Source organism: Pseudophryne corroboree, chromosome 2, assembly GCF_028390025.1.
Source record: "Pseudophryne corroboree isolate aPseCor3 chromosome 2, aPseCor3.hap2, whole genome shotgun sequence".
Taxonomy (NCBI): Eukaryota; Metazoa; Chordata; class Amphibia; order Anura; family Myobatrachidae; genus Pseudophryne; species Pseudophryne corroboree.
In genome coordinates, this window is record NC_086445.1 from 224568144 (window position 1) to 224581854 (window position 13711).

Below are 13711 nucleotides of genomic sequence, written 5' to 3' on the forward strand. Positions count from 1 at the left end.
CGCACTGCCACTGACCCGGTATTCAGCCTGGGAATAACCCTTCTTATTACCGGGTTAAATTACTGTGTCAGGCGACCTGGGAATTCTCCATGGGCCCTTTCACATCGCACAGTGACTCGTGTCGACCCGGCAATATGCCGGGTCGATACCGGGTTTTTTTTTGCAATGTGAAAGGGGTATAAATCTCTTCACACAACGTGTCCCACCTGCAGTGGGAAACAAGCTTTTTACCAAGTTGCACAGTTACTTGCTTTTTATTACCAAATTAGAATCTGGCCCTCAGAATTGGTCTAGCATATAATATTCCCTGCTGTGAATGCATTTGATTGCATGCGAGTTCCTTCAGGTAAACTATCTTAGGTGTTGTATGATGAGATTTGATTTTGATATAGTCTCTTTAACAAGCTTATGCGGTTTTACATAAATCATTCTAGAAATATTTCATCCTCATCATTTGGTTATATTTTTCATTCATATGTTGACTGTTTTAGTACAGCATGTATTGACTTTTACCCCTGCTGCTCAGTGCGGATTATAGACTTTAAAATGAATGACCCGGCTTGTAGTGATTTAGAGGTGTATGTTACGCTTTCATGCTGCTAGATGCTTTGGTAGTATAGTGTATGAATATTTCATTTTATTCATTTTTTATGGTTACTACTTCTGCTGCACTTTTTTTTTTTTTTTTACTCTGGGAATGTCTGAGCTGATTACCATTAAGCGTGTGTGTGTGTGTGTGTGTATGTATATATGTGTGTATGTATATATGTGTGTGTGTGTGTGTGTGTGTATATATATATATATATATATATATGTGTGTGTGTATATAAACACACACATACCCCTACGTATGTACTGTACGTAGACAAAAGTGATTGGTCGTCCCATCCACCCCTCTTAGCAAGCAGAATGGTGTCACACTGGTGAACATAAACAGCTGTAAAAGCTGTATTTGCTGTATATCCTGATGATGATCCGGAGGGTTCGGAACGTCGATTGAATCATTTGCCTGAAGTATCCTGCTGCTAAGTATGAAATAAACACAATGGGGTATATGCAATTGCGGTCGAATAGCCGCAAATGTCGAATAACGGGGCATTTTCGACACAAAAAAAATATTCGACAATGCAGTACAGTACTTTTCGACAAAAAAACGGACTTTACAGATTCGACTTTTTAAAATTCGACAGTTGTCAAATTCGACATGTCTGCAATGGTAAAAATGCGGCTTTTCGACAAAAGTATATTCAAGTGAAGAATGTCGATTCGACAACAGTGCTGGTCCTGGTTGCAAAAATACGGGGAAAAAAATTGACACGGGATCCACCGTATTTTTAGAACCAGCACCGGGCTCTGCGTCCGGTCCTTGTGCAAAAAATACGGGGGACAAAAGACGGCGGGTAACCTCACCGCTGACCGCAAAGTTCCCACCATTGAAGATAATGGAGCGGCTGTGCAATGCGCTGTCTGACAGCTCAGACGCGCATAGCCAATCAGCAGAGTGCCACGACGTGGCGCTCCCTGATTGGCTGAAGGGACCCTCTGTGACAGGAGTCACGGGGGGTCTCAGCATTTGGGGAAAGGGGTCCCATGTGTAAACATGGGACCCCTTTCAGTGCGTGGATCCGGTATGCGGTTTGTTTTTTTGCCAAGTACGTGGATTACAAAAAAAGAACAGGACACACTGGATTTAGGTGAGTAAAATCTTATTTTCAAGTCGGCGTGTGAACATAGGTAAGTATGTGTGTGTCGGCATGTATGTAATAAAGTTTTGCTTTCACGGTGTGCGTGTCCTGTTTTTATTTGGGTATTTTTTTTGCAGAAGAACTACAGGTACCAGCGGGCCCGTTTTACCCTCGCATGCTGGTACTTGTGGTTCTCCAAGTACCAGCTTGTGGGGGAGGCTTGCTGGGACTTGTAGTTCTCCTGCTAAAAACAATATTCTTTTATTTTACACAAGGCTATCAGCCCTTGGATGGGGGGGACAGCCTCGGGCTTCACCCCTGGCCCTTGGATGGCTGGAGGGGGGGGCTCTTGATTTAAGGGGTACCCGCTCCTCCAGGGTACCCCGGCCAGGGGTGACTAGTTGGGGATTTAATGCCACAGCCGCAGGGACCGGTATAAAAGTGTCCCCCGGCTGTGGCATTATCTCTCCAGCTTCTGGAGCCCGGTGCTGGTGTTAAAAATACGGGGGACACCTACACTTTTTGTCCCCCGTATTTTTTGCACCAGGACCGGACGCAGAGCCCGATGCTGGTTCTAAAAATACGGGGGATCCCCTGTCAATTTTTCCCCTGTATTTTTACAACCAGGACCGGCTCAAAGAGCCCGAGGCTAGTTATGCTTAGGAGGGGGGACCCCACACAATTTTTTTTTTAAGGTTTTTTAACCATTTTTGTGCTGTCCAAAAAGTCGGAACCAGGACGCACTTATCCGTCAATTGGTCCGTTTTTCGACAGCGGGACTGTTGAATCCGTTTTTTATTCAATATGTCGAATTCCGGCACCCGCCGGCCGGGATTCGACAGTCGAATTGTGTCGAATTTAAAAACGGGCGAAAAAAAGCCGCAATTCGCCCGGAATTGCATATACCCCAGTGTTTTTTTTCTGGTGAGTGCCCCTTTTATGCTGGCTTTCTATATGTGGATGTCCGGACTTAGACTCTGGATCTCATGGTTGTCACCCCAGTGGATGATTTGATGGTTTTGTGCGAGTGCAACCGTATATGGATTGTGTGTGTGTGTGTGTGTGTGTGTGTGTGTGTGTATATATATATATGTGTATATATATTTATATATATATATATATATACATACATACACACACACACACACACACACACACACATACACACACACACACACACATACACACACACATACACACATACACACATACACACATACACACATACATACATACATACATACATACATACATACATACACACATACACACACACACCAGTGATGTGGCTTCATACCAGAGTGGAGCTCTGTTCCTGCCCTAGGTTGTATTAGGAAGGGAGGCCAATCCTGGGTATCGGGATTGAAAATGGTCAATCCAGGGATTACTGGGATTGGCTATTCCCTATGTGTCCGCCCCCTCACCCCGCTCACACAATACTCGCCATACAACTAGGGCGTGCGGGTGGGAAACATCCGTCGCTCTCGGCAGATACCGGCGTACGGCGCAGCGTGACCTGTCACTGCGCTGGGAGTAGGGAGCTGGACAGCATCTGGGCGTCCTGAGGACGCTCATCGCTGATCCCTCAATCCCGGCCATTTTTGGCCCTAAATCCCGGGATTGGCCTCCCTAGTAGTAGGGCTTTGGCTTTATGCCGGAGTGGAGCTCTGTTCCTGTCCTAGGTGTAATATGGCTTTGGCTTTATGCTGTAATGGAAATCTGCTCCTGCCCTAAATTGTAGTGGGGCTTAGGTTTTATGGCGGATGTTATAGTGGGGCTTTATTATTATTTATTACCAGTTATTTATGTAGCACAGTGGCTGCAGTTAGGTGAGGCAGAGCCAATCCTGTCATTCTAACGTATAAGCCAGAGTTTTGACTATATAAAGTATATGACAAATACAAAGAATATATTATAACTATCTATCTTCTCTGTATTATTCTAATCATTTTTATAGTGAAAACTTTGGAGTAAAAAGTCTATGGCAGGTGAGGCAGTGCCTCCCCTGTCTATCTTTTCCGCACATCTCTGATCAAAACTCTGCAAACCTCCAGTAGTATATACCTGCTGCACCTGTGTATAATGTCCACATGCACCCTTGTAATCATATATTGTGTGTAAATCTGCCCGTGGTACTAGCCAGTGCCTCCTGAGCTATTTACCTCACTGTACGTACCTGATATATAGCACATAAAGTATAATGGCGTGAAGAAATCTGAGCTCTCACTGTTAATATAGACTTGCTAGGTTAAGTGATTAACATAAGGATAAAACTACCAATGGAGAACAGGGTACTTACAGAATGTAGAAAGAAGTGCTCTGGTGGGCTAAATGTCTCAATATCTGCTGTATATATGAAAGTCTTTAGGTTAGCTGTGCAGAGTTTCAAACCATTGGGTTAAACTTTGTAGTAATGCTGCACAACTTGTGTCCTATGGAGGAATCTACTGTAATACACAGCCGAAAGTGGCATGTAATTGGGGTACCTTGTCTTATCTTTGGTTTAATTTAATGCACAATGAATGGACATATGAAAGAAACTTGTAGTTATATACAATCCACCATCCTGAACAGAACTGCAGAAAAAGCTCATATTATGTTAGTAGATAAAAACATAATGTTCCTAACCCTGTTGTGTGTCATTGTTGTACCTGCGTGTCTAGGGTGCCTGCTATGATGAATGCTAGCTGATGGAAGATCAGTGCTGTGCAGTAGATTGGGCTTATTGTATCTCTGGGTATCCTGCTGTGTTTTTGTCTTTATATAAATCTTTATCTCCTTAGTTTGAACACCGTCCTCATACCTGCACCTAACCCTTCTTTCTTTCCTTGTTCCTCTGTTTTTGCTCTTGCACGCTCTTGTCAAAGACGATCATGTCTTCCTCCTCCTCAGCCCTCCCACGCTGTCCTGGGGGACGGAGGCTGATTCATTCATACAGATAAAACGACTTGCCTTTTAGAAAAACCTTAATGAAAGAAACTAGAACAGGGCAGACAGATGCAGTGGAAAATGCCCGCATTGATGGTCTTTGTGGTGTGTTCTATATAATGTGCCTGGCTGCTTATGGCAGCATACAAGCGAATGCTGTTTCCATGGTTAATTTCGAGAAAGCTTATTGAGGAAAGTAACCTGTAGTAGCTGTTACGATATACTGCATTGCTATCTGTGTGTTTTTTAGCCTAGCTACAATTCATAGAATTGCGTCAGGAATTATTTTGTGGATTGCTGTGAGTCCAGCATAGTGCTTGTCTTGTTATGGCTGTGAATGCTTCACATGACAGGAAGTGGTAGCAGGGACCATTGGTTCTAAGTGCAGCAGAGCAGCTGTGTGATTCTATACTTCAGTCCATTGTTTAATTCAAACATCTAAAAATAATATAACATCTTTGCCACCAATGTATAGAGGCGTCTGCTTATCTCCAGTGTAACAGATTTTACCTACACCTATTACATTTGATTTGATTTTTATGTCCACGTTTTACTTAGTTTTAGTAGTCCTTTGAAATGGTAGTCACAGTCTCAGTTTGGAGAACAAGCAGATTTTCATTGGATGACTGGCTCAAATATGGGCAGGCACCAGTAACAAGAGGCCCTGGCAATTGCGTTAGGGAACGGAATACTCGGGTAAAGTATTGTTATGCTGCTCCAGCTTACTCTTGCAGTGTGCACAATAAAACATGGCGCATGAACAATGTGTGACATTTATGAAGACTTGTGGAAATAAGATGGAGGGTTGCTCATAGCAACCAGATTATAACTAATATATGTGTAGTATAGAGAATAAAAGTAAGCCTCTTATTGCCAGGGGCAACGCCAGCATTTTCCCTAACTTTCCTAAATGTTCATTATTTTATACGGCATCCGGATCATGGAACTATGCAGTCTAATTTGTCAGTCAGTAGGTCAACACCATATGGTCGACATGCATAAGATTGATAGGTTCAAAAGGTCGACATGGTTTTTGGGATTTTTCACATGTTTTCCCAACATTTGCTTGATTTACTATCCATGTAGACTATGATTGGGAATAGTAACCTGCGGCGAGCACAGCGGTAGCGGAGCGAGCCTCCTTGCCCGAAGCGTGGCAAGCGTCTTAGTTTGTACTTATGGGTGTCACAGAACATTAAATATACAATAAATGGTCAAAAAAACAACACCAAAAGTAAACATATGTCAGCCATTGTCCTGTCGACCTTAGCCACGGTTGACCTTTTATCGGTGTACCTAATGCATGTCAACCATATCGTGTTGACCTATTGACTGTCTATCTAGACAGTGTAGATCTTCCGTACCACACCCATTTTATACTGTAGCATTGGTAACATTTGCTGCTGTTAGAAGACACATAGGCAGTGTCCTGTGAGTGCAGGCCTTTTCTCTGCATATGTTACGTATGTAACGTGTTCTGTAAGAAATGTTCCAGCACATACTTGCTGCACTCCCGCTGAGTAGTGCAATTAATTTTTTGTATTTTCAGTTAGCTGAATCCTGTTAGTCGTACAGCAAGGCACGTGTTAGGGAAACGGGGAGCCTCTTCCATGAATTACTGCTTGGACAAGAGTTTTAGCATTTGTCAATTAGAACAATATTGGATGGACTCATAAGGTTTTTAATCTGTGTCCCCACATGATTAATCTTTAAACTACAAACACTCTGGCAATATTCACATGTCCACTTCTGATAAACACTGTCATTTGGGTCTTTATTGGGGTCTGTCCTCTGGTAGCTGCAGGTGGTTACTTAACAGCCAGGCCCTTTGTATGAATTCAGGTCGCTGATATACCATGCGCTTGACTTGTCTTTGTATCTGTTTTTAAATAAAGTTTTTCCTAAATTTGTGTCCCTTATGTTTGTTTGCAGGTTATTGCCGTTTGCTCTGTACTATGCTGAAGATGTCCCATGGCCACACAACCCAGGAAACTCTGGAGATCATGAAGGAGTCAGAAAAGCGTTTGGTTGAGGAGTCTGTAAACAGAAGCAAGGCCATATCAAGGTCGCCAAGCAAAGAGGAACAGGAATCGGATGAGCCAAATTCACGTCAAGAACCCCAGGTTACTGTGATAGTTCTGCACATTTCCCTATTTTTTTTTTTCTGTCTAGCGGCTACATTTAAAGTTAAAACAACAAAGTATGTTTGTAAAATGTTATGGCCGGATACGATAATCTGCAAGCTTCCCCCAGAATGGTTTACGGTAACTCTTTCCAGTAATACAGTGACATTTATCTGTGTGAGCGTACAATACTAAAAATTGTTCCAAGCATCAAATGTCTCACAGCCCTGGACAAAAAACACGGCTGTGTGATACAGCAGAGTTCAGGCCTAGAGGAGCTAGTGAACCAATTAGTGGCCCCAATCAAGGCGATTGATTGGTCCTGATAGTCTTTCCCTGCTGCATTTAATTTAAAATGGTCCTGATAGTCTTTCCCTGCTGCATTCAATTTAATGTGGTCAATGAAAATGTTCATCCCAGCGTGAATAAAAATAAAAGTAATAGTTTTAGTAATTTTAGCGTATTTATACATCCATTTTGACAGAATATCAAAGGACTTTATTAAAAGGTTATTCTTATAACACTACTGGCTTTAGCATTTTGTCTAGGCTTTTAGCTGCTGTTAGATTAGCTGGCTATGCTGTTACCCATCTATGTCTTCTTTCCTCTTGAGACTTTAAACAATAACCAGATTGAAAAGAATGATATTTTTGCTTAAATAAAGCTTTAACATTTCTGCTGCAGTAACATACAATGTGAGCAGCATGAATTGTATTTGCAAAAGTGCAACATGTCCAAATTCTGTCAGTGGGGTATATTCAATTGACATCGAAAACTGCCGTCTGTCGAAAAGACGGCAGTTTACGACTTTTTTTTAGGTCGGAAGGGGTTCCAACCTATTCAATATATTCGACAAGTCGAGGAAATCGACTTGTCAAAAAGCACGGGGATCGGCGGAATAGCTGCCGACCCACGTGCTTGTGTCGAAAACAGTGGTCAAAAATGACAGGTTTTGGCCCCCTTTTCGACAATCTTACCTCGACGTTAAAAAAAGTCGAAGTGAGTGGGATGCGGGAACAGTGACTGGGAGAGCCGCGGGCAGCCAGACGGGGAGAGCGGGAGGATGTCACAGCAGCGTCCACCCGGCTCCAGCAAAAGAGACAGACATACGAGGGGACGGGAGAGCCGCGGGATAGACGGGGGAGAGCAGCGCTACAGCAGCGGCTCTCCCTTGTCTCTCAAACCCCTCCCCAACCCCCAACCCCCCCCTCCTGCATCTCAATTCGACTTTTTTTAAAGTCGAATTTAATAAGGCATTGAATAACCCAGGTCGGATCCATTCCGACAAATGAATGTCGGAATGGATCCGACTTCAATTGAATATACCCCAATGTTTTCATAATGTATATTAAATTAAACAGACCAAACACTGGTTATTTCATGATGACTAGAATTTTAAAATCGTTTGTTTAGATGTTAATATACATGATGCACAATAATCTGGACTATTTTTAGGTTTGTTCATTAAATGTATTTTTCTTTCCCCTGTCGGATTTATTTCACTGATGTAGAGGCGGAATCCAAGCCACGGACATGCTAGGAAAAGAGCCAAGGTACACTTGACTGTAACTCATACCGCCCACGTCTCAAAAACAATCACCAGCTTCTTGTACTCTCTTCATCCTCATTTCATCTGGCACCTCTTTGTTTTGCAGTTTGCTGTTTATTCTGCAGAAAATTCTCTTAAATCATATAACTTCCCTTTAGACTTATACAGCAATACATTTCACGTTGCATTATTTTTTACAGTTAACATTTTCTTCTGGTAGATCTACACTAGCTAAGAAACAAACGGGGTGCTTCCCCAGCACAACAAGAGGTATCTGTAACTAGACTTCAACACTATATGGTAATAGAATATTCAGAGATCTATGTTACATATATTTGCAAACATATGGCTAAGCCTCCAGGTCACTTCATGGCATCTCTGATACTGAAGGTACCCAATACTAACTCTTAAGTCCGGGGCGCAGAACCCCACCAAGCCGGTGAAGGCCAGCCTTTTCCTGGGCAGCAGACTAGTGACAGGCTAAGGTGCTAGTGAATGTTAATAAGAAAGAAGCAAAAGCTATGTATTAAAAGGTGATACACAGGTGAAAGCCATTAATTAAAATGCTAAAAAGAGTAGTATTAGTAAAAAAATTATTTGTAAGTGTTAAAGTTAAAAATAAATGTTATAGTGTGCCACCCCAAGTCAGCATTTACTCTGGGTCATAGAATTGCCTAATGTGCTGGTGAAAACCCCACTGTTTGTTTCTTGTCTAGAATAACCCATTGATTAGCTACTATTCTATATTTCAGTTCCACACTACTGTAGCTATCGTATTGAAACATAAACTGCCACATTATATTCTGTACGTCGATCTACAGTATAAAAGCAAAATAGCGAGTCTGCAGTCATCTTGTAATGAAAGAGGGTTTTTTTTTTTTTTTTTTTACTGAATTATAACTGATCTTCAATAAATAAGCACTTTCCACTATTGTTACTTTGTGTGTGAAATTCTGTCATCTGTGGATTGCTGTGTCCCCGCTTAACACTACCTTTGCATAGTGCTGATTTGTTACAGTGCACATGAGCAGCTGCAGTGGAATCATCCAGTGAGAATGCTTCGCATTCAGTTGCAGCCACTCATGCTCATTGTGTTTCTCCACCACGTGTCACTTGTTTAAACATTCTTACGCATTTACTTACTGCCTCAACGTCAAATTAATGTCAGCCTTTTTACTGCACTGATGTAAAGGTATGTCTATTGACCCCGCATAGTGTTGATTTACATAGCGCTCTGTTGCCGAGGAATACATATTCAGCATTAGCAGGTTTTCCCTGGAAGCTGCTCCCTATGGGCATACAAAATGGCTGCATCTGCAATTTTCCTTGCACTGCTCAAGGCTGGAAGAAGTGTACTTCCTCATCTTTGTGGATCTCGAGTTGTTTAGAGTAGCACAGAAGTTAGCTGGATCTGCAACAGCTAAATGGGGGTTACATAGCATAAGATTGCTGCAGGCATGTAAAAGGAACTGCAACCTCTTCAGAGGCAAGTGTATGCAAGACTTGGTGATTTCAAATGAATCTTTTGCACCCAGGTGCAAATCTGTTGTGATGGTGATGACTGCTGCTCTCATAAGCGGATGTATAGATGAAGTTCAGCCACATAGATCCAGCCGACTCTGAATACAGGTAGAGGGATAATCTGCAGAGATTTTCAAGTGTGTACTGTGGCTGCTTTGCATTCAACTCTCAATCAGGCCCTATGTATATAAACAGATCAGACAGTCGGCACAAAAAATTGCACTACTGCATACTGTATATTAAAATATAACTTCTCTAACGTCCTAGAGGATGCTGGGACTCCGTAAGGACCATGGGGGATAGACGGGCTCCGCAGGAGACATGGGCACTTTAAGAAAGACTTTGGATCTGGGTGTGCACTGGCTCCTCCCTCTATGCCCCTCCTCCAGACTTCAGTTTGATACTGTTCCCAGTGGAGACTGGGTGCATTTCAGGGAGCTCTCCTGAGTTTCCTGTAAAGAAAGTATTTTAGTTAGGTTTTTTATGTTCAGGGAGCCTGCTGGCAACAGACTCCCTGCATCGAGGGACTGAGGAGAGAGAAACAGACCCACTTCTCTGAGTTTCAGGGCTCTGTTTCTTAGGCTACTGGACACCATTAGCTCCAGAGGAATCGGTACGCAGGTCTCACCCTCGCCGTCCGTCCCAGAGCCGCGCCGCTGTCCTCCTCGCAGAGCCGGAAGATAGAAGCCGGGTGAGTATGAGAGGAAAAGACTCCAGAGGCGGCAGAAGACAGCGTGATCTTCATAGAGATAACGCACAGCAGGGAAGCTGTGCGCCATTGCTCCCATTCACCTCACACACATCGGTCACTGTAAGGGTGCAGGGCGCAGGGGGGGCGCCCTGGGCAGCAATATAAACCTCTCCTGTGGCAAATGTACATATATACATGTACAGCTGGGCACTGTACATGTATATAAAGAGCCCCCGCCATGTTTTTAAGAATTTTGAGCGGGACAGAAGCCCGCAGCCGAGGGGGCGGGGTTTCTCCCTCAGCACTCACCAGCGCCATTTTTCTCCACAGCACCGCTGAGAGGAAGCTCCCCGGACTCTCCCCTGCTTGATACCACGGTGAAAGAGGGTTTTAAAGTAGAGGGGGGGCACATAATTGGCGCATATACATACTTGAAAAGGGTCTGGGACTCCAGGTCGACACACCTCAGGTTGACGCCAATTGGTCGACATGGACAAAATGTCGACATGGACAAAAGGTCGACATGGAAAAAGGTCGACATGAGTTTATGTTTTTTGGTGTCGTTTTTTTCGTAGAGTGACCGGGAACCCCAATTAGTGCACCGCGGCCCCTCGCATGGCTCGCTTCGCTCGCCATGCTTCGGGCATGGTGCCTTCGCTTCGCTCGACACAGATTACCGTTCCAATCGTAGTCCACGTGGATCGTTAAGTAGGAAAAGGTTCCAAAAAAAAAAGAAATTTCGAAAAACTCATGTCGACCTTTGTCCATGTCGACCTAAGGTGTGTCGACCAATTGGCGTCAACCTAAGCTGTGTCGACCTTTTTGTTGTCGACCTGGAGTCCGGATACCACTTAAAAAGCGCTACTGGGTAAACATTCTGTGTTTTTTCCTGGGTCATATAGCGCTGGGGTGTGTGCTGGCATACTCTGTCTCTCCAAAGGGCCTGGTGGGGAACCTGTCTTCAGAAAAGAGCTTCCCTGTGTGTGTGTGTGGAGTTGGTACACGTGTGTCGACATGTCTGAGGTTGAAGGCTCACCTAAGGAGGAGGGGGAGTGTATGAATGTTATGTCTCTGTCGGCAGCGCCGACACCTTACTGGATGGATATGTGGAATGTTTTAAGTGCTAATGTTAATTTATTGCACAAAAGATTAGATAAAGCTGAAGCTAGGGTACAGTCAGGGAGTCAACCCATGTCTGTCCCAATGTCGCCGGGACCTTCGGGGTCTCAGAAGCGCCCACTATCCCAAATAGTAGACACAGGTACCGACACGGATTCAGACTCCAGTGTCGACTACGATTATGCAAAATTACAGCCAAAAGTGGCTAAATGTATTCGATATATGATTATTGCAATAAAAGATGTTTTGCATATCACAGAGGAACCCCCTGTCCCTGACACGAGGGTACACATGTATAAGGGAAAGAAACCTGAGGTCACCTTTCCCTCCTGACATGAGCTGAACGAATTATGCGAAAAAGCGTGGGAACTCCAGACAATAAACTGCAGATTCCCAAAAGGATTCTTATAGCGTATCCTTTCCCGCCAAAGGACAGAATACGGTGGGAATCCTCCTCTAGGGTAGACGAGGCTTTCACACGCTTATCAAAAAAGATAGCGCTCTCATCCCAAGATACGGCTACCCTCAAGGATCCTGCTGACCGCAAGCGGGAGGTTACCTTGAAGCCCATTTACACACATTCTGGTACGTTACTCAGACCGGCAATTGCGTCGGCCTGGGTTTGTAGTGCTGTAGCAGCATGGACAGATTCCTTATCAGCGGATATTGAGACCCTAGATAAGGATACCATTTTAATGATCCTCGGGCATATAAAAGATGCTGTCTTATATATGAGGGATGCTCAAAGAGACATTAGTTTACTGGGTTCCAGAATAAACGCTGTGTCTATTTCTGCTAGGCGAGTCTTATGGACCCGACAGTGGTCAGGTGATGCCGACTCAAAGAGGCATATGGAGTTTTTGCCTTACAGGGGTGAGGAATTGTTTGGAGAGGGCCTCTCGGACCTCGTCTCCACAGCTACGGCAGGTAAATCGAATTTTTTGCCTTATATTCCCTCACAATCTAAGAAAGCGCCTCATTATCAAATGCAGTCCTTTCGTTCAAATAAAAGCAAAAGAGTACGTGGATTGTCCTTTCTTGCCAGAGGTAAGGGCAGAGGGAAAAAGCTGCACAACACAGCTGGTTCCCAGGAACAGAAGTCCTCCCCGGCCTCTGCAAAATCCACCGCATGACGCTGGGGCTCCCCTGAGGGAGTCAGCTCCAGTGGGGGCATGTCTTCGACTTTTCAGCCACATCTGGGTTCACTCCCAGATGGATCCCTGGGCAATAGAAATTGTTTCCCAGGGATACAAGCTGGAATGTATCCGAACCGGACGGTTCGGTCAGACCCATTTTGAATTTAAAATCCCTGAACCTTTACTTAAAACGGTTCAAATTCAAAATGGAATCGCTCAGAGCGGTCATCGCCAGCCTGGAAGGGGGGGATTTTATGGTATCTCTGGACATAAAGGATGCATACCTGCATGTTCCCATATATCCTCATCAGGCATACCTGAGATTTGCGGTACAGGATTGTCATTACCAATTTCTCTATCGTCCTAAGTGGATGCTGGGGTTCCTGAAAGGACCATGGGGAATAGCGGCTCCGCAGGAGACAGGGCACAAAAAAGTAAAGCTTTTACCAGATCAGGTGGTGTGCACTGGCTCCTCCCCCTATGACCCTCCTCCAGACTCCAGTTAGATTTTGTGCCCGAACGAGAAGGGTGCAATCTAGGTGGCTCTCCTAAAGAGCTGCTTAGAGAAAGTTTAGCTTAGGTTTTTTACTTTACAGTGAGTCCTGCTGGCAACAGGATCACTGCAACGAGGGACTTAGGGGAGAAGTAGTGAACTCACCTGCGTGCAGAGTGGATTTGCTGCTTGGCTACTGGACACTAGCTCCAGAGGGACGATCACAGGTACAGCCTGGATGGTCACCGGAGCCGCGCCGCCGGCCCCCTTGCAGACGCTGAAGAGAGAAGAGGTCCAAAATCGGCGGCTGAAGACTCCTGAGTCTTCATAAAGGTAGCGCACAGCACTGCAGCTGTGCGCCATTTTCCTCTCAGCACACTTCACACAACAGTCACTGAGGGTGCAGAGCGCTGGGGGGGGGCGCTCTGAGAGGCAAATAAAAACCTTATTAGAGGCAAAAAATACC

General features: G+C 44.4%; 1 protein-coding gene across 5 annotated transcripts in view; it reads left to right on the forward strand.

The window, feature by feature from the left end:
* Positions 1-13711, forward strand: part of R3HDM2 (R3H domain containing 2) — a 271661-nt gene that overhangs the window by 158119 nt on the left and 99831 nt on the right. For all 5 annotated transcript variants that reach the window (XR_010210174.1, XM_063952418.1, XM_063952421.1 and 2 more), the window contains exons 2-3: positions 6546-6736; positions 8248-8289. Coding sequence is in view for 4 of the 5 variants with exons in the window: in XM_063952418.1 (XP_063808488.1) it covers positions 6569-6736; positions 8248-8289 (210 nt within the window). In the remaining variant the exon portion in view is untranslated. The remainder of the gene's footprint in view (positions 1-6545; positions 6737-8247; positions 8290-13711) is intronic.